At 44.0% G+C, this 22,318-nt stretch overlaps 1 protein-coding gene across 1 annotated transcript in view; it reads left to right on the top strand.

The window, feature by feature from the left end:
- Positions 1–21,184, top strand: part of ca10b (carbonic anhydrase Xb) — a 37,803-nt gene extending 16,619 nt beyond the window's left edge. The window contains exons 4-9 of the mRNA XM_036589844.1: positions 8,489–8,674; positions 16,116–16,211; positions 18,765–18,837; positions 19,382–19,536; positions 20,153–20,327; positions 20,799–21,184. Of these exons, the coding sequence (XP_036445737.1) occupies positions 8,489–8,674; positions 16,116–16,211; positions 18,765–18,837; positions 19,382–19,536; positions 20,153–20,327; positions 20,799–20,821 (708 nt within the window). The 3' untranslated portion in view covers positions 20,822–21,184. The remainder of the gene's footprint in view (positions 1–8,488; positions 8,675–16,115; positions 16,212–18,764; positions 18,838–19,381; positions 19,537–20,152; positions 20,328–20,798) is intronic.
- The last annotated feature ends 1,134 nt before the right edge of the window (positions 21,185–22,318 follow it).

The following is a 22,318-nucleotide window of genomic DNA, read 5'->3' as shown; positions in this document are numbered from 1 at the left end:
GGGTAAAATGATGTAAATCATTGTCATCCTCATCAAGCCATTCAGTGTCCTGTGCATTGGAGGGCTGAGACCCTCCCATTAGAACAGAACTGTTTTCATATAATGTAACTGATGTATACGGTCAGTGCGTATATGGAGTGTTTGTGTTTTACAGTCTCAGCCTTGATTTAAAACTGAAACTCTCAGTCTTTATGGATTCAGAGCTCATGAGTAGATCATAAACACGACCACGTATCCAAACAGCTCCAGAACACTGAGTTTCAGGAACTAAAGCAGGTCAGAAACGTCTTCAGTTCACATTTCAAACGACCTGCGTCAGCATTTGTTTGGAAGAGCGCCCTCCTCTGGGCGTCTCAGCCTGATTATTTGGTGCTTCAGGGTTCTAATGGCAACATTCTCACTTGTTCTAATGAGCTGCATCTGTCTGTCTATCTACACTGTTAAAAAATGGTTCTTCAAGGGTTCTTTAAGAAAATAGTTTTAAATAGAACCATAAACACTTCTATATAGCACCAAAAGGGGTTCTGCTATTGTTATAATGTCAGACTTGTTAAAATAGAAGAACCTTTTTGGTGCTATATAGAACCCTTTTCTAAAAGATTCTATATAGAGCCATATAACACATTCTCCATCAGTCTGAAGAACAATTTCACCATGCAGAGAACCCTTTAATCCTGCAAATGGTTTGTTGAGTGTTCATGGTTCAATATAGAACCATTTTTTTTACTAAGGAACCCTTGAAGAGCCATCTTTTTTAAAAGTGTAGAAAGATGACAGATTAGAGGAAAATACATTATAAAGTATCTCAGTAAGGAAAATGTTGGGCCACCAGAACAGCCTCAGTGCTCCGTCTCACAGAGTCTACAGTCTGTGGAGCTGTTCTAGAGGGATGGAGCAAGGTGTAAATTACTGGGGGTCCCAGGGGGTCCACAACCTCCTAATTAGTCTCTTGGACAGCCTGAGTGTCTCAAATTTTAAAATTCCCTGAAAATAAACTTATTATGAAGTTCTGCTGTCTGTTTGGGAAAAACAGTCACTCCAATCCAGATTCAGTGAAGCTGATTGTTTATCTGCTTCACCCACAATCAACTTCTGTCTTTGGTGTTCTTAACTAACTAACAGCTCTGCCTCAGGGTGGCGCTGTAGCAGACTGGTTCACCCAGTTGGTCCTATATAGTCTAGAAACTGTAACTCTGCCCGGATTCCTCTGAAAAACTTTACAATGAGCTGCAGCAGATCTGTAAATCTGAAAACTCGCCCAGTTTCCCAAGAGTTTGGAGTGAAGAGTGACTGTTCCTCATTTCTCACACTGAAGACAGAAGAGGAGACGAGGAAGATCTCAGTTACTGTGAGGAAGAGCGCAGAACCGCACTAGAACAGAGACTCTACAGAAGAGGAGACGAGGAAGATCTCAGTTAATGTGAGGAAGAGCGCAGAACCGCACTAGAACTGAGACTCTACAGAAGAGGAGACGAGGAAGATCTCAGTTACTGTGAGGAAGAGCGCAGAACCGCACTAGAACAGAGACTCTACAGAAGAGGAGACGAGGAAGATCTCAGTTAATGTGAGGAAGAGCGCAGAACCGCACTAGAACTGAGACTCTACAGAAGAGGAGACGAGGAAGATCTCAGTTACTGTGAGGAAGAGCGCAGAACCGCACTAGAACAGAGACTCTACAGAAGAGGAGACGAGGAAGATCTCAGTTAATGTGAGGAAGAGCGCAGAACCGCACTAGAACAGAGACTCTACAGAAGAGGAGACGAGGAAGATCTCAGTTACTGTGAGGAAGAGCGCAGAACCGCACTAGAACAGAGACTCTACAGAAGAGGAGACGAGGAAGATCTCAGTTACTGTGAGGAAGAGCGCAGAACCGCACTAGAACAGAGACTCTACAGAAGAGGAGACGAGGAAGATCTCAGTTAATGTGAGGAAGAGCGCAGAACCGCACTAGAACTGAGACTCTACAGAAGAGGAGACGAGGAAGATCTCAGTTACTGTGAGGAAGAGCGCAGAACCGCACTAGAACAGAGACTCTACAGAAGAGGAGACGAGGAAGATCTCAGTTACTGTGAGGAAGAGCGCAGAACCGCACTAGAACAGAGACTCTAAAGAAGAGGAGATGAGGAAGATCTCAGTTACTGTGAGGAAGAGCGCAGAACCCGCACTAGAACTGAGACTTTATAGAATATAACCCATAGAGTCATGATCTGGCATGATTTGATGCTCTGTATTTATTAGTGACCCTTATTTGTCCCACAACGGGGAAATTTCACCTCCGCATTTTGACCCGTCTGGGCAGTGAAACACCACATACACACTAGTGAACACACACACTAGGGGGCAGTGAGCACACCCACCCGGAGCGGTGGGCAGCCCTATCCACAGCGCCCGGGGAGCAGGTGGGGGTTAGGTGCTCAAGGGCACTTCAGTCACGTACTGTCGGCTCAGGGGATCAAACCGGCGACCTTCCGGTCACAGGGCTGGTTCCCTAACCTCCATAGAAATCAAAATAGCTGATAATTAAAAGGTGGTTAATGGTTAGTGTGTGTTTTTCGTTGGAGGGGCTCATTCTGGTTTAATGCTGATTGAAGCATCAGCGCCGCTGCAGTTAGCCAACGCTGGAGTACCCCACCAAGATGGACCCCCCGAATGCCAGGGGGTATTTCGCACACCGGGATGGAACACGTTCCTCTAAAAGATGCTCCCTCGTCTGGTGTTTGATGATGGTGTGCTGCAGCGCAGATCACTGAACTGTGTATGAAGCGTGTTTTTCTCAGGAGACGCCTGATGGAATCTTAAAAAGACCCAGATACATTTATGTATGAGTTAAAGTCATGACGATGGTGATGGTGATGGAGTGTGTGGGTGGTCATTATGGTCTGTAGAGTTTCCTGTTGAGCGTTTTCAGCGTTTATGGTGTTTGTGTTCTTGGTTCTAGATCAGCTGTAGAAGATGAAGTTTGTTTTTTCTCATTAAAGCTCAGATAAACCATGTTTATCAGAACATACTCAGCTCGTCCTTCAGACCAACACGGTTTCTCCTTTAGAGCCCGTCTGAACCGCTTCACTCTCAGGAGAACCTCACAGAGTTCCAGATCCTCCCGTGTTCTGTCCAGGAGAATCAGCATTACTGTCACTTCAGCCCGAGTTCATTCATAATTCTGTAACATCAAACTGAATTTGGTTCTGTTCCCTGTTTTATATTGAATCTGATCTGAGTTTCAGTCTAATCAGAGACTGAATTAGGACATTAGAACAGAGCGTCAGACTGAATTAATCACCATCAGCACCTGCAGCGTCAGCACAACTTCACACCAACTAAACGCATCACAGCATAAACACATTAATAACTCCGTTACAGCACGCGCTCACAACTTCACACAAACAGCAAACACGGAAGATAAGAAGAGATCAGACTTTGTTTCTCTCTGGAGAGAGAAGTTAACACCAAAGTAAATAAATACCAAAATTTGAAAGTAAGATAGATGCGGGGGCATAAACTGGGCTCCACAAACGTTCTAGGAAACAAACACAGTCAGTTATATTTTATAGCCATTCTAAAGCCTTTTTTAACAAGAACCTCTTGGGGTGCCAATCATTATTTCCTGTATTTTCATAGACTAAAATTACGGTTAAATTAAGCTGATTACCTGCCTGATAACCCACCTTTACCGAGGGTGCCCGTAATGACAGAGCTGTCTGTATCCAGCAAATACGCTGTAATCCAGGGGTGTCAAACGCAGCACTAACGTTTTAAAAGATCTCAACAAACCAGAAAACGCCTGGCTTGGTGACATAAGAGGGGTGCACAAACTTTTGTCCACATGATGAACAATGACTGTAGTAATACTGAAAATACAAAGGATTATTCAGTTCCATGATGTTGAGCGTCTCGCCGATCCTGCAGGAAACGACTTTAGACTGTTTTTACGTGGAAACTGTACAGCCAATCATGAAGCTGCACACACGAACACAGTCAGACTAACATTCAGGAGTTGGTTACGCGTCGGTATCTTAAAAACTGTGGACACAAACTCATCAGAAAAATAATAAGAATATGTATATTTGTGGTGGGGTCGCGGTGGGGTGCTGCAGCCTATCCCAGCTGTCATTGGGCGGAAGGCAGGATACACCCTGGACAGGTCGCCAGTCCATCGCAGGGCAGACAGACATACACACACACTCACACACACACTCACACACACCTAGGGGCAATTTGAACATGTCCAATTGGCCTGACTGCATGTTTTTGGACTGTGGGAGGAACCCAGAAGGATAAGCGGTTTAGATGATGTATGTATGTATGTATATTTGATAACAGACGTGCTGTGCACTGTGCGGTCAGTAGTGCGTGTGTAGTTAGTCTAAGTGAGTACAGGGTAAGCGGTCAGTGTGAAGGCAGAGCGAGTTCTGAGTGAGCGGGTTCAGCCTGAGCGCTCAGTGCAGCAGTAAAGTTACTCACGCTTTTCTGATTAACTGTCATTACGGGCAGATTTGTCCTGAACCGCCGGCTGACCCGGAGAGAGAGCAGGTGTTGGCTTCCATTTATAGCCCCGCCGGTCTCTGTGTAAATATATGAGCGCCGCTCAGCTGCGTGTTGTAGCTCCAGCCTCCACAGCTGCACCTGTCGCCCCACTTTACCTCAAAAAACCTTCCCATAATTCAGTATTTAAACCGCAGACCGTCAGCAGGGAAACTCTCGTCCATCTGCTCGCTGCTCCAGAGCTGCTGCTGTTTCCAGGAATTCCCCACGCTGGAGTTTAGCTTCGGTCCAGCAGTGCAGATACTCGCTAACAGACGGCCAGGTGAGAAACACCTCAGTGCAGGTTCACTGATCTGCACTCGAACGCTTTGTTTACACGTCACGTCTCGTATTTAAAGACACCGAATTTTACATGGTTTTAGTAAAACAGTTTGAACCAGTACATTGTTTAAGTTTTAGTTTAGCCCCTCCCACTTAGGCTACAGCAGTTTAGCCCCACCCATTCAGCCTACAGCAGTTTAGCCCCTCCCATTCAACCCATAGCAGTTTGGCCCCACCCATTCAGCCTACAGCAGTTTAGCCCCACCCATTCAGCCTACAGCAATTTAGCCCCACCCATTCAGCCTACAGCAGTTTAGCCCCTCCCATTCAACCCATAGCAGTTTGGCCCCACCCATTCAGCCTACAGTAGTTTAGCCCCGCCCATTTAGCCTACAGCAGTTTAGCCCCACCCATTCAGCCTACAGCAGTTTAGCTCCACCCATTCAGCCTACAGCAGTTTAGCCCCTCCCATTCAGCCTACAGCAGTTTAGCCCCTCCCATTCAGCCTACAGCAATTTAGCCCCACCCATTCAGCCTACAGCAGTTTAGCCCCTCCCATTCAGGCTACAGCAGTTTAGCCCCACCCATTCAGCCTACAGCAATTTAGCCCCACCCATTCAGCCAGAAGTCCCAAATCTTTAGAATCATTGAAATTTTGTACGTAGTTTGACCAGAGGAGGATGGGTCCCCCCATGTGAGCCTTGGTTCCTCCCAAGGTTTCTTCCTCAGCTCTGAGGGAGTTTTTCCTGGCTTGCTCACCTGGAGGATTTACAGTTCATGTTGAGACTTTGTTCTAAACGGATTTCTGTGAAGCTGCTTTGTGACAACATCAGTTGTAAAAAGCGCTATACAAATAAATTTGATTTGATTTGATTTGATTGAGATATTTTTAATATTTACAATTGAGTTGACACTCCATTCATAAGAACTGACTGCAATACCCTGCATTGAGACCTATCACCCTCGACCTGCGGAGAGCGCATCAACAATGCACATATAATAAACAGGAACAGAAATGCCGAGTTAACAGTGTGATGTCAGCATTTTCCATTTTTAGTGACTGAAAATACCGTTTTTTGTGGACAAAAAATTTTGAGGCCAAAAACACAGAGAAGAAAAACACTTTTCAGACTTTACTTTACATACAAATACAATTTTATATACAATTTTATTTTACTTTACAAATCTAACTGCCTAATTCTACATTGCTGTTGATTTTCTGTGTGAATAAGTGAACACACCCACTACAGACTCACTACTGCACATTAAATAAACAATTATTGTTTATTTACTGAATTTCACATGCTGATAAAAACATAATACAACTTAAAATGTTGCCTGTGCAAAAGTTATAGCGCATTTTATTTTCTAGTTTTATTATGTTTCAGTGTGTTAGTTTTGGTAAATACATTAACGTGTGCAGAAGTGTGTTCTCTGTAGCGCAGTGGCTCCCAGACTATGGTATGTGAACCCTGAGGGGTACAGTGAATGACGTTGGGGGTAAAAGTCCTGTCACTTCATTCACACTTCATTTAATCTTCATTTCACTCCATCAGTCGGCTGTTCAATAACACAGACACTACCAGCCCTGCCTCCGCTCACCAACTGCTGACCAAGAGAACCTCACTGAGTCTGTTTACATGCTCTAAATAATCTGATAACTGCAGAAAATCAGATTTTGTCAGTAATCCAATCAACACGTTTATATGCACTTGAGTAATCAGATAATCGTGAAACTCTGGGTCTACATGAGTCAGACAGTAATCAGATTTCTGCTTTACAACCAGCAAATAAACTCACAGAAGAAGACGAGACATAAAATCAAACTTGTTGCTGCAGCTTTTTAAAAAAAGAAAAAAAATTGCGCCACTTTACCTGAGAATATGAACGTACATCACCCAGAAGACGAAGAATATTTAAATCCTTTATTCCGTGTTTGGTTTCAGCAGACGGTGTAAAAAAAGCGAGCAGCGATTTTCCATCATCTGATCTCGCGCATGCGCAGACTGAGAGAAATGAAAGAAATCAGAGTAAGAGTTCACATGCACTGAGAAATCTGATTACTGAGCTAAAATTAAAACTGACTTTAATATGAAGTCAGTGCCAGATTTCTAGTTAGCGGCTGTGACACATATGACGGAGTGGGGAATGAAATATACTTTTAACACATTTTTAGCACAGAACCATTACAAATGGGCTTTAATAGGTATTTTGTTTTATTGCTTTATTTGTGATTATTTGTAAACAGTGTTGGAGAAGAAGAGGTTCGTTCTTCAGTGGTGTGAATGGAGTCAGTGTCATTTACTAACCGTGATTAAGGCCTTTTATTGCATTGAGAGTCCTTGTTTGTGAGTTTCACTGTGGTTCATCCGGTGGTTGTCGTGAGATATTAGCTTATAGCTGCTGTGATTAGCGCTTAGCTGTTAGCACTGTGGTTATGTGTTAGAGCTCGTTGAGATGCAGGGCTGTTAAAGTTTAACGCGCACAGTAAAGTAGTTTTTTATTGGATAATCGACTTTCTCTCCTTAATTTCTCATGAAATAAACATGCAGCAACGATCAGACCTACTAACACCAAGTATGTTCCAGAAATATCCTTCTGTAAATTTCACTGGACAAAAAGACTCCAAACAGCAAAACACAGAGGTGTTACTGTTTAAGGGAGTGTCTAAAAAGTGCACACCTGTACAGCTGTGAAGGTTCAGATTTTAAGTAGAGGCTGTAGTGGTTATCGAGGGTCGTTGTCGGATCACTGAACAGGTGATGTTACTGTGCTGAATGTGATCTGTGGCACATGTTAGTGAACAGTTTGTTATTTGCTGCTGAATTTGCAGCCACAGAGTGTCTCACACATGCATATGTGCCCTCATTTAGACCACTGAGCGCTTGTGAAGAACACTGTTTATTCAGTATGTGGTGTGACGTGTCGTCACGAACATATTTAATATTTAAATATGACTGAATTTATCAGGCTAAACGTCTCACATACGCATCATGGAAATACGTGCCTGTGTTTATTTAAGGAGCCGGAGGGGCTACAGCACAGGAGCAGACTCAGCCTGCCTGACTGTGAGGGATGAAGAGAGGCTGGAAATGTAGAAATGAATTATGAATGTTTTTGGTTCATAAAACAACACAAACATTATTAGTGATACAACAATTGATGTAATATATGAGCTCTTTGATAGATGAGGTCATAGATGGATGAGGTCAGAGATGAATGAGGTCAAAGGTGGTCGAGGTCAGAGGTGGATGAGGTCAGAGATGGATGAGGTCAAAGGTGGTCGAGGTCAGAGATGGACGAGGTCATAGGTGGACGAGGTCAAAGGTGGACGAGGTCAGAGATGAATGAGGTCAAAGGTGGTCGAGGTCAGAGGTGGATGAGGTCAGAGATGGATGAGGTCAAAGGTGGTCAAGGTCAGAGATGGATGAGGTCAGAGATAGACGAGGTCATAGGTGGTTGAGGTCAGAGGTGGACGAAGTCAGAGGTGGACGAGGTCAGAGATAGACGAGGTTATAGGTGGACGAGGTCAGAGGTGGACAAGGTCAGAAATAGACGAGGTCATAGGTGGTTGAGGTCAGAGATGGACGAGGTCAGAGATGGACGAGGTCAGAGGTGGTTGAGATCAGAGGTGGACGAGGTCAGAAGCGAATGAGGTCAGTAACGCTGTGCGTTTGTGTTCCAGATCAGTGGTACGATGTACAACACGGGTCATCACGTCTCCTTACGGCTGGATAAATCCCACCTGGTGAACGTGTCCGGGGGTCCGCTCAGCTACAGCTACAGGCTGGAGGAGATCAGGCTGCACTTCGGCAGCGAGGACGGTCAGGGCTCGGAGCACCTGCTGAACGGACGAGCTTTTCCGGGAGAGGTGAGGAACCAGACCACCGTGGATTAAAGCGATAGTTCGGTGAAAGTCTAACCCCCCCACCATTTTCTGTAAAATGTAGTCTGTCAGCTGAGAAACGTTTCTCTTTAGTTTTAGCACAAGAGCTACGAGGCTAATGCAGCTAACAAGTAATGAAAGCTTATCCCCCACCAATTAGCAAGGCGCTAATCTTGAAAACAGTTTACATTAGCTGGAAATACAGATATTTGACTGGAATAAAACTGTCCCTCAAATTAAAACACAGCTGGACAAAATATTCAGTGAAATTATTCATTCAAAGTGCTTATGAAACCCTGAGGGGGGCGCCGTCTGCTTTAATAGGCTGATGCTACATGAAATGATTCCTTCTATCAATAATATATGTGTTTTTTAATGAATGTGGGCTCAGAAATAAACGTGGTCTGATAAATGTGTGACGCTGCTGGGAGCAGCTCTTAAATTCCACCTTAACTGGAGCAGCAGTCAACAAGGGCCATTTAAGGTGGAATGGCCCCATGACAGTCGGTGGGGTTTAAGCGTTCATTTCCTGTTAGCTACATCAGCCTCGTAGCTCCAGGGCTAAAACTAAAGAACCAAACTTCAGACACTGAGCACGTCATTTGGAGTAAATTGGTGGGGGGGGTGAGTGGGCGGTTGTTTGGGGGGGATCAGTGGGCGGTTGTGTGGGGGGGATCAGTGGGCGGTTGTGGGGGGGTCAGTGGGCGTTGTGGGGGGGGTCAGTGGGCGGTTGTGGGGGGGGATCAGTGGGCGGTTGTGTGGGGGGGTCAGTGGGCGGTTGTGGGGGGGATCAGTGGGCGGTTGTGGGGGGTGGCTGGGGGGAATTAGACTCTCGGCTGAAGTATCGCTTTAAAGCTGTCTCCTCATCTGTGACACTTCAGCTGACTGCAGTCTGCAGTGGGGGATTTGGAAAACACACAGCGAGCACACGCCGCACTCGACGGGCTGCCGCTCTGTTTTTGTTTTTGTTGTTTGTTTATTTGTTGTTCTTTTGGTGGCAGAGTTGAAAGCCTGTCAAGAGTTTCTGTCAAAACTTGATCAAAGTGTTTCACGCAGAGTTTCATCCTGCAGAGAGTTTCCGTTTTTGTGCGGTGAGGAAACGGCTGAACGACGCCGAGCAGAGCAGCGCAGTCAGGATTAAAACGTTAGATCAGGATTAGGGCTTATTCCCAGTTTAAAGAGTGATTACCCTGCAAAAAACCCGCGGAGTCTGGAGAGTCTCCAGCGGCTGAGAGATCGTCACCGCAGCGGTTCTGTCAGAGCCGTCTAGATCCTCAGGGAGAGTCTAATGACTTCAGCTAATTAAACAAACTTTCAGTTTATTTTTATTTAATAGAATCATCATTTAAACTCTGCAAGTATTGCAGTAACGCTCTTATTCCACCTCTCAGCTCTGACTGGAAACAAAAGCTTTAAAATCCTAAAAAAGTCCAGCAGAAAATGAACAATCACACTGTAATCTCACACCTTTCCACTCAAATACAGTCTCTGTACATAAAGGTGAGTATTGCTCACATATAACTCAACCACTTTAGTTAAAGGGACTTTTTTGATAATTTTATGATAATTGGATAGTTATAGTTTTAGCACTGCAGCTACGAGGCTAATGTAGCTAACAAGTAATTAAAGCTTATATCCCACCAATTAGCATGGCGCTAATCTTAGCTGGTAAATACAGATATTTGACTGGAAAAAAACGGTCCCACAAATTAAAACACAGCTGGACGAAATGTTCAGTGAAAATATTCATTTGAAGTGCTTATGTAACCCTGAGGTGGGGGGCGGGGGGAAGGGGGGATGGGGGTCAGGCTGCTTTAGTGGGCTAATGTTACACATCCATGACTTCTTCTATGAGGCCCAGTGTTTCTACATCTTACAAGCTTGACATTGTAACAAAAGCAAAACCAATTTTATTGCTAAATAGAACCATTTTCAAAAAAAAGGTTCCATATAGCACCTTTTACAACACATTCTCCATGAACCTGAAGAACCATTTCACCATTTAAGCATGGAGACAGTTCTTTGAGCATTCATGGTTGTATATAGAACCATTTTCTTTACTAAAGAACCCTTGAAGAACCATGTTTTGAAGACTGTGGTACTCGAGTCTCAGTCTCGAGACCATAAACGAGCGATTTTGACCACAACATTAATAAACAGGTAACAATAAACACTCCAAACTCTCAGAATATCAGCTCTGACATTTATTTGTTTGTTTGTTTGTTTGTTTTACTTACTTCTTTATTTATTGTTTGCACATGTAACAACAACACAGACATTAGTCATCACAAAAGTTCAGATCAAAGCATGTTTCAAATTCTAAATAAAGAACAGTCGAGGGAGAAAAGGGGAGAAATCAAAATGTAAATTAGTCGGTTGAAGAAAACAGTAAACATGAACAATGAAATAAACCCACAGAGAGAAAGTCAGTGAATGAAATGAGATTATGGGATGAAGGTACAACATTATAAATACATTATTGACACAGAAATGACACGATTAGAACTCACAGCTGTCTTATTACAGTGTAATAAAGAGGGATGAAGAGTTCAAATAACACTCCACATCTCTGATAAACGACAAAACAGGGGTCCTGAATCTGGGACTCTCTCTGTCTGTCTCTCTCCCTCTCTGTGTTCTCTCTCTCTCTCTCTTTCTCGTCCACATCAGCCTCCAAACAGCTTCCGTCCGACTCTGACAGCTTGGCTCATTATAAACAATGACTGGAGAGAGATTCTTTAACGAGTCTGAAAGATTTTCAGCTGAAAATAACTGCAGGAGTTTAACTTCACCACCCTGAGGGAGAAAGAGAGAGAGAAAGAAAGAGAAAGAGAGAGAGAAAGAGAGAGAAACAGAGAGAGAGAGAGAGAGAGAGAGAGAGACGGAGAAAGAGAAAGAAATAGAAAGAGAGAGAGAGAGAGAGAGAGAGAGAGGAGAGAGAGAGAGAAAGAGAAAGAAATAGAAAGAGAGAGAGAGAGAGTGAGAGAGAGAGAGAGAGAAACAGAGAGAGAGAGAGAGAGAGAGAAACAGAGAGAGAGAGAGAGAGAGAAACAGAGAGAGAGAGAGAGAGAGATATAGACAGAGAGAGAGGGAGAGACAGATAGAGAGAGACAGAGAAACCCTTTTATTCAGACAATCAAATAAATTTTAAAGCTTTTGTTTCCAGTCAGAGCTGAGAGGTGGAATAAGAGCGTTACTGCAACACTTGCAGAGTTTAAATGATGATTCTATTAAATAAAAATAAACTGAAAGTTTGTTTAATTAGCTGAAGTCATTAGACTCTCTCTGAGAATCTAGACGGCTCTGACGGAACCGCTGCGGTGACGATCTCTCAGCCCCTGGAGACTCTCCAAACATGATGATGTCGTTGCTCAGTCTCACGTGTTTATTAGAGAAAAGTTTAAAAATGTAAAAAACACAGAATAACCAGAACACAATCAGAATGTGACCCACAGACACCCAACTTCGTCATCTGTTCATAGAACACTCACGAATTCTTTCAGTTTCCCACCAAATTATAACATGCATCTCCATTCTCGGCTGAGCTGCCTCACTCACCGCCCCGCCCGGCGGCTGACTCTTCCTCGTTGTCCGGGTGTCTGTCTTTGCCACACCAGATAAAAATTCAGTAACACTGAAACATTTTTCCATCTTGCTGTGAATTTAGGCCCAGACAAACAGCTGAAAGGGGAAAGTCTCACCCAACGACTAAAACCACTCAGATAACGAGGAGAACAGGTCGCCAGGCTGAGCGCACAATCAGGGGAACAGGGGCTCAGTCTCCGAGCAAAAGAGTCACCCCCCCAACACCTGGATCAAGGTGCACTACACACCTCCTCTGGAGCTCAGCGATCCGTTTATCAGTGAGACGCATATACAGGACCGCCAGCAGCCTTCGGGAGGAGAACTCAGACCACCTGGCAGATCAAACGCCGTCCAGAAGGTGCACCTAGGTCACCTACACAAATCAAGCACGGCGTTTTCCTCCCAACCGAGGAGAACACACACTCTGAAAACAGACGGTTCTTCAAGCGTTCTTAAGAAAAGACATTGGGCCTCGTTCACCAACCAACCTTAAGAAGAAATTTCTTATTAAAACCTACTTACGCGGTTCTGATGAAGACTCTGACTCACCAGTGTTCTCTTATGTGGGATTTGTTCTTAGGTAAGAACAGAATCTACACACACTCAAGAACACAAAGGTGAGAACAGTTCTGCGCTTTAAGAACACGTCATGAATCTGACGGAGACTTTTTCTTAGGATCTTTATCAAGAACACACTTAAGAACACACTTAGAAGGATGTTGGAGAACGAGGCCCAGTAGTTCTACACAGCCCCAACAAGGTTCTCTTATTGTTACAAGCTTGACATTGTAACGATAGCAGATGAAAGTACAGTGTCCTTTTTGGTGCTTTATAGAACCATTTTCAAAAAGGTTCTATATAGCACCACATACAACACACTCTCCATCAGTCTGAAGAACAATTTCACCATTTAAGTGTGCAAATAGTTCTTTGAGTGTCCATAGTTCTATACAGAACCATTGTCTTTACTAAAGAACCCTTGAAGCACCATCTGTTTGAGAGCGTAGAACTGGAGTGGTGAAAGAGAAGACGCCTCTCATCCTCAGTCCACTCCACAGCAGGACTAACGGTCAGTTCAGGAAGATCATACTGACCTTCTCTCCACTGGGCAGAGACAGATGGATCATTCAGGAAGCTCTGGTGTCTGTACCTCTGACATCACCTGACCCAGCAGACGTTCCTGACCTGACCCCGGTTCTTTCACTCACAGCTGCTGTTCCAGAACTCAGGAAGTGGCCCAGCTTCGTATTTCCTGTAGCCACCAAACCTGAGAAGATAAAAGAGCTGATGGTAAAAAGATCTAAAAAACAACAGCTCCTTCAACAACCAAGCTCCAGCAGGAGCATCAGCAGCCGCTGAGATGGAGAACATTCCATGCTTCCAGCACTGAACTGTGAAAAGGCCTGAGATCCATCAGTGCAGCCTCTGCTGTGGTCAGTACGAACAGGTGTTTATCAAACCCCATAAAATGACAATGGATGTGTTTCCAAGCAAGTGTTCTGTGGAGCAGCAGCCTTTGGGCAGCCTGAAGATGAAAGCCATGATACAGGACTTATGTAGTGCTACATCAGGAGAAAGAAGGATGGTGGAGGTGGAGGTCGCTGGTTGCAGCAGTTATTTTATCAAAAACCACGAAACCAAATACTCTGGACAGACTCAGCTCGGCCACTGGGATCAAACGGCAGACATAGTACAGTGATCTTGCTGTGGAATGGGAGGAGGTGGGCCTAAGGGCCCAAGTACCACCCTCACGACGCTTCTCACGGCTGTCGATCTCCTCCCTCCACTTCTAGTCCTTCTCCCTCTGCCTCTCGCACGGCCATCGTCCTCCTCCTCATATTTTCCCTCTGCCTCTCGCAGTGGTCATCCTCCTCCCCTTCGCCTCTCGTGGCTGTTGTTCTCCTCCCTCTGCCTCTCGTCCTTCTCCATCCGCACCTCACAGTTGTTGTCCTTCTTCCTCCACCTCTTGTAGCTGTCGTCCTCTTCCCTCCGCCTATCGTGGCTGTTGTCTTCCTTCTTTCACCTCTCGTCCTCCCTCCTCTGCCTCTCATGGCTGGCATTCTTTTCCTGCCGACTCTCGCAGCCCACATCACATCGGCACGCAGGGATTAAGCACCACCTTCCTGTTGCGTCTCATGGCTGTTATCAGTGCCTGGGGGTTGGGCACCTGGCACAGCTTAACGTCTACCAGACCTTCCCCTCCTTCCATACTGGCAGGTGTAGGATGGCCGATCAAAGTTGGCCTGACCAGAAAAAGTTCACCAGCATCCTTTGCACCTCCTGTGCTAGTCCTGCAGGTGGCTGTAAAGCATTGAATCTAGCCACGGGGTGGAGGCAACTAAATTACAAGCCACCAACACCTTCCTCCTGTAGGGCAACTGGGGTAGCAACCACTTCCATCGAGACAATGTGGTGTGTACTTTCTCCGCTACACCCTCCCAGTACTGCTTCTGAAAGTCATCCGTCCCCCACCTGACCCTGGTCTGCCCTTAGAGCCTCTGATATCCCAGCTGCCTTTGGCAGGAGAAGCCTTTTCATACAAATTAAGGGCCTCAGATATAAACTGAACTTCCTGACTGTTATTAATAAGAACTGTTACATCATCAGTATAAACAGACGGTGTTCCTGGACTCCTAATGTCAGCTGGTCTCTTCCAAACAAATAAGTAGCACTTTGTTAGCCAGACTACAGAACTATTTAGCCACTTTAACTTGTTTTAACATGTTTTTTAGCCAAAGTGTTTTATTAATTTAGAAGGTCAGGACCCACATTCTCCAGGAGCAGCGCAACTGACCTGACAAACTTCTCTCTATCAGGACAAAAATCCTTCACACTGACCTGTTTTCCGTACATCTCATCCAGAAAACCACTTCACTCCTCCTGAGTGTGAACTGGCTGATCTACTTGTGGAGCTCCCTGAGATCTGACTTCAAAACCATCACAGGGCTCCCCCTGAGGAGCTCCGAGATCAGCTGGGTTCTCCTGCGAACAGCACCACCCTCATCTGAAAAAGACTCGTCCAGGCTAGATTCATCTTTCAGACCATGAGAACTCGCCCTGCTTTCCTCACGTTCATAACACTCGTCTCCACGTTGCTCTTCGACTGCGCAGCGCCCGGACTGGACGCTACACTGGCTACACTCTCATTCTCTCATAGTCAGAAATATGTTTTCCAGCTGCACTGACTTGTATATTATCATCTATAAGACAGACAGACAGATCAGCTGATACACACACATCAGATCATATATGAACACTGAACACTGATACTGTTTGATACGTCAAACAGTGACAGATTTATTTTAGTAAAGTAAATAAAAACATCAGTAAAATATGAACATTGTTTCTGAATAACTACAGCTTTACCAGCTGATAATGTCAGTTTCATTAATAAACGTATTTAAAACCAAAATACTGACATCTGAAAGATCCTAATAACATTCACTCTTCAGTAAAGCTGAACATAGTTCGGACCCGGTTGAGGGTCAGTCTGTCACAGGTAATGTTTCGAAGCGAAATGAGGCAGAGTGGAGCGGAGAGTGCCTCGCTGGTCTGGACAGGTGTACGTCCAGCTCACATCAGAGGGGAGAGAGCCCTGAACGTCTCCCAGATAGTGGCTCGGTGACCTCTTATATACAGGACAACGCCCCCATGTGGCCAATCAAGTACCCTGCACATAAAAGAACAACAGAAGAGACATAAAATGGCCACTGACAGACTGAGAGAAAGGCCATAACAGTAACAGTATGGTGAGATATATCGTGTGCTGTGAAAGTGGGATGTTCTGTTGTTGCTGTATTAATGTAGGTGTTAATCTGTTAATCTGCTTTTCCTTTTTCAGGTGCAGTTAATCCACTATAATCAGGATCTGTATTTAAACTACAGCGACGCTGCCAGAAGTCCAAACGGCATCGCCGTCATCTCCATATTCATGAAGGTGACAGTTTGTCTTGTGTTTTTACCCTGATTGAAGAGGTTTAGTCACATGACATGGAAATAAAGTCAGAACAGGAAAGAAAAGCTGGATACAGGATCATAATCACGACAGAATCTGAGAGACACATTCCAGAATTCATGAACTGTTCAAACTGCAGCTCCACAGTGACCAAACTATTTAAATTAATAATGAAGTATTCAGATCTTAAATATTTACATTTGAGCGTTATTTTCTGATCTATTTAAACCCAAGATGTTTATAGAGATAGTAATAAGTCAAGTATATACACAATCAATATTTATAGGGGTCTTTCTATCAGGAGGAGTCCGTCCCAAACCCTGACCACTAAATTTACCCTTCTGAAAATAATACTTACATTTTTTGTAGATTTTATTGTTGTTTCTTTATAAATCATGTTGATTTATTTTAATTTGAATTTTAATGTCACTACTGAAATACAGTTTTATTCTGTGGGCGGGGCCTTATTTAGCCCCTCCCCTGCATTTTAGAGCAGGAAGTGAGGCTGCTTCCCTGCCCCTCATGGCCGCATGGTGAGCAGTTAGATCCCATTGTTTTGAAGTAAATGTGTCCCAACGTCTGAAAATCAGTGTGGAACATTAAGAATCGCCATATTTTCTGCAGTTCAGCACTTTTTAGTGTTTTAATGTAAAATATGATGATTTTCTGTGTGAACAGCTGTTCAAAGCTGTGTTTGCTGGTCTGTACTGGCTGAGATTCTGAGCTTAGAATGAGCTAAAATTGTCACTGAAACAGTCACTACTGAAACAGTCACTACTGAAACAGACACTACTGAAACAGTCACTACTGAAACAGACACTACTGAAACAGTACACTACTGACACATATGGTACAGTTTGGTAGAGTTATGATTGATTTGGGATGTTCAGTCATTAGTTTTAATAAAATAATCATAATTAAGGTTTAGAGTCACTCAGAGCAAAAGGGTTTTAGTCTAAAGTTCAAGACCAGTTTACAGTCTGTGTTTAAAATCTGTTCCCGTTTCAGCCAAATGATCCTCATAATCACAGACAGTCTAATCTGAATCTAATCTAAAGGACCCCCATCAGCAGAGACCACTAAGAGTCCCGAATACACTTAGAAAGTGACAGAGGATCAATACTGATCAGTTACAGCCCCTGTTATCAGCTCTGAGACGGATCTTTCGCTCTCACAGCTGAACACTGAGTGTTAGATTAACTAACAGAGACTCTAACGAGCTCATTTAAACATCACTGTAATGAGGGTGATGTAACAATTACAGTGACAGCCTTCAGTGGAGAGTCATAATGAGATGATTCCTTTGTTTAATGAGAGTATTTTAAACTCTGTTAGTGAAGATCCAGCAGTTTATTTACAGATTAATCTGACAGAATAGACGCCTCCTGCTCTTTAAATGAGACCGATTACGCCTCCTTTAGTGTTCTGTTGTTTTTTCAGCATGTAAACGTTCTGCAAAGTCCCAGAGCTCAGCGTTCCCTCCAGAGGGAGAAACTCTCTCCCACAGAACCCACTTTTCTCAACTTCCTGAAACACCTTGCTGGAATTCCAGCCCTTGTCCTTCGTTACAGGATGACATCATCTCGTAACACAGTCCTTACTGCCCGCCTACCGGTGAGCTTGGCCCCCTCACACAGCGCACAGCGGCTACTGCAGGAGGAAGAGTGTGTTCAGTGCTGTATCCGTGTGGAGAGACGCTGACCGGACTTTCAGGATCCACTCTGGATCAAACTGATACAGCAGAACCGACACTGCTGGAGAAACAGCCACAGCGGAGTTACAGCTGCTCAAGAGAGAAGGGTCTGTCTGAAGACTGCAGGACAGGGGTGGAACCTGGAGGGTGGAACCGCTCTGGAGACTGCCTGATCAGAACAGGGTGGGCGAGCTGACCAATCAGAGCACACTGGGCACATCAGGAGGCGATAATGTGTTTTTGGAACATTGAAGCTATAAATTTTTTCTCGTAGAACGCAAAGATAAAATTATGGTCGCTGAAAATAAGCATAATAGCTCCCCCTTAATACAGCTTCATTATGGAGGAGGGAAGCTGGACACTGATGGACTAAACAGACTCTCAGACGGAACTACTGATACTAAAATTATGACTGCAGCACAAGTAGCTTCACCAAAAAAACACTTGAGTAGAAGTACAAAAGTACCAGCTCAGAGCTACTGCAGTACTGAGTAACGTCTAGAACCTGTCAGCAGATGCAGTTTAATCCAGTTCACTTCAATTCAGATAAGTTCTGCTTGGTTTAATTCATTTCAGTTCAATTCAGTTTAGTTTATTCAGTTCAATCAAATTCAGCTTTGTTCACTTTAGTTCAATTCAGTTTAGTTTTGTCCACTTCAGTTCAATCCAGTTAAATTCCGTTCAGTTTAGTTTAATTCAGTTCAGTCCACTTTGGTTCAGCTTAACTCGGTTTAGTTTGGTTTAGTTGAGTTTAGTTCCGTTTGATTCAGTTTAGTTTAATTCAGTTCAGACTGTACGGAGCTGCAGTGAGTCTAACTGTTTCATTTCTGTTTTATTTCCAGATTTCAGAGCCCACAAACTCGTTTCTAATCCGAATGCTGAGCAGAGAAACCATCACCAGAATAACATACAAAAGTAAGAATTATATTTAATTCCCTCTTTAATTCACACTGATACAGATTACATACAGATTACATACAGATTACATACTGAATACATACAGATTACATACAGATTACATACTGATTACATACTGAATACATACAGATTACAGACTGATTACATACTGATTACATACAGATTACAGACTAATTACATACTGATTACATAGAGATTACATACTGATTACATACTGATTACATACAGATTACATACGGATTACATACTGATTACATACAGATTACATACAGATTACATACTGAATACATACAGATTACAACCAAAGTCTACTGTGAACTGCATTACTTAGCAAAATACAGTTCCTGTTCTACAGTTTCTCATTAGGCTGAATGAATAACCGACTCTAAATGTAGGTGTTGTGATATAAACTGAGTCTGATCTACAGTTTCTCATTAGGCTGAAAAAGTACACACTGGCGCCCCCTGCTGGCTCGGGTGCTCCTTCACTGTGTGCTGCTCTGTTTCTCCCTCATGTCTTTCTTCATGGAAATGTCCTCCAGATGATGCGTACCTGCTGACGGGTCTGAGTTTAGAGGAGCTGTTTCCAGAAACGTCCCGGTTTATAACGTATGACGGCTCGATGACCATCCCTCCGTGCCTTGAGACCGCCACCTGGATCCTGATGAACAAACCCATTTACATCTCACAGATAGAGGTGACCACGCCTCACTGTCCTAATGAGACACTAACGAGCAAATTCAACACCAGTTTATACCTCTGTCTTCATTTTAGCCATAAAACTTTCTCTACTCTGTTTATTAGATTAGACTAGATTAGATTAGACTAGATTAGATTAGATTCTTCATTGTCCTTAAGAGATGAAATTTGTTTTCACAGCAGGTTAATGTTAATTTATGTATATCATGTTTATCATGTTCTAACAGTGAGTGTGAGAGTGATTAATGATACTCGCTGCTGTTTATACTTTAATAATAACTTATTATAATAATTAAAATTCTGATTAATTATAAGTCTGTGCAGTTCTTCTATGCTAGTGTGCTACTGCTATAATGGTGCACTGGTGTTGTCCATTTTCTTCTGTACTACTGCGTGTGTGCTATGCTAAAATGCTAATGCCGTCCAGTATTTCTATACTAGTCCTGTGCTAGCATGCTAATGCTCTGTATTTTTTCTAAGTGTGCTAGTCTGACGCCACTGCAGTCACTATTATGCCAGTGTGCTAGTGCTATGTTAGCATGCTAGTGCAGTCCAGTTTGTTCTATGCTAATGTGCTAAGCTAGCGTGTTTATTAATTGCTCTGTGTGCTGTAGATGCAGTCTCTGCGTTTGCTGAGTCAGAATCAGCCAACGGAGATCTTTCTCAGTATGAGTGACAACACCCGGCCGGCTCAGCAGCTCCATCAGCGCTGCATCCGCACCAACATCAACTACAACCAGCAGGGGCGCCACTGTCCCAATAACCGGCTGCTCCGCCCACAGTACAGGGGTACTACACTCACTCACAGCTAAACTGCTGTAGGCTGAATGGGTGGGGCTAAACTGTTGTAGGCTGAATGGGAGGGGCTAAACTGCTGTAGGCTGAATGGGTGGGGCCAAACTGCTGTAGGCTGAATGGGTGGGGCTAAACTGTTGTAGGCTGAATGGGTGGGGCTAAACTGCTGTAGGCTGAATGGGTGGGGCTAAACTGCTGTAGGCTGAATGGGTGGGGCTAAACTGCTGTAGCTGAATGGGTGGGGCTAAACTGTTGTAGGCTGAATGGGTGGGGCTAAACTGCTGTAGGCTGAGTGGGTGGGGCTAAACTGCTGTAGGCTGAATGGGTGGGGCTAAACTGCTGTAGGCTGAATGGTGGGGCTAAACTGCTGTAGGCTGAATGGGTGGGGCTAAACTGCTGTAGGCTGAATGGGCGGGGCTAAACTGCCTCTGTAACTCTGTATTCTCTGTATTCTCTGTTTTACAGTGAACGAGTGGCTCCTGAAGTAGTGGTTCTGTAACGGATCTGCGGTTCAGTCCTGCAATAAGAACACTAACGAGGAGGAAATCAGTCCCTACTTTTATACCTCTTTATATGTTTATAACACTCTGAGGAGGACGAGTCAGACATCCTGCACGTCGCTCTCTAACGGACAGACGGGCTGCCAGATCTGAACTCATCAATAATGGTCTCAGAGGATCAATTCTGTGTACTTTATCTACACGCAGTGGGAATAAACTGATCTCTGGTATGGGGGGACGTGGGGGGCTCCTGACTCTGTGGTGGACGTTCTGAGCATGTTGCCTTCTTTCATTGTTTACAGTGTTAAATGATTGAGTGATATCTGTCCAATAAACCTTAGAGGTCATTAATGGTGCTTTAATACTGAGTGACCAGGTGGGGGGCGCTAAAAACAACATGAAGTGTCTCTTTCCCAGAATGATGGCAACGCCAGCGTACATGTGTTTATATATATACACAAGATGTCTCTCATGTTCCACGGCATACAGTGACCAACTACATACACGTATATATGCATATATGTGTATATATATATATATATATATATATATATATATATATATATATACACACACACACACACACCTTGTGCTTCCACTAACTGGTCACTTTATTAGAAACACCCACCTTGTGCTTCCACTAACTGGCCACTTTATTAGAAACACCCATCATGTGCGTCCACCAACTGGCCACTTTATTAGAAACACCCATCATGTGCGTCCACTACCTGGCTACTTTATCAGAAACCCCTCTCCTGGAGCTCCGCTGTGCTGGTGTTTGGTGAGAGACAGTAGATCTTCTGTTGATGATCAGTTTAATCCATCAGTGCTCAGTTTCTGAACACAGAGCTGCTCTTATCTGGATATTTTTGTGTGTGAATTTAAAAATGAATAATAATAATAGCTATTAAAATTACAAAAGCTTTGAAATAATTGTACTGATATACACCCATTTATGAAATACATTACGTTAACGTTTTAACATGAATGTCATCATTATAGCGCTACAATTAGTCTGTGGAGTTAAACACAGTGTGAACTCTACTGTTAAACTGCTGCTCCCTTTATAATGCAGTACCATGATATCACCACAAGATGTCTCTCATGTTCCACGGCATACAGTGACCAACTACATACACGTATATATGCATATGTGTGTGTGTATATATATATATATATACATACATACATACATCATCTAAACCTCTTATCCTTCTGGGTCGCGGTGGGGTGCTGGAGCCTATCCCAGCTGTCATTGGGCGGAAGGCAGGATACACCCTGGACAGGTCGCCAGTCCATCGCAGGGCAGACAGACAGACATACACAGTCACACACACACTCACACCTAGGGGCAATTTAGCACATCCAATTGGCCTGAATGCATGTTTTAGGACTGTGGGAGGAAACCGGAGTACCCGGAGGAAACCCACGCAGACACGGGGAGAACATGCAAACTCCACACAGAAATGACCCCGGTTGCCCAGC

The sequence above is a fragment of the Colossoma macropomum genome, unplaced genomic scaffold, assembly GCF_904425465.1.
Source record: "Colossoma macropomum unplaced genomic scaffold, Colossoma_macropomum, whole genome shotgun sequence".
In the NCBI taxonomy this organism is placed as follows: Eukaryota; Metazoa; Chordata; class Actinopteri; order Characiformes; family Serrasalmidae; genus Colossoma; species Colossoma macropomum.
This window is presented reverse-complemented; position numbering and strand designations above follow the sequence as displayed.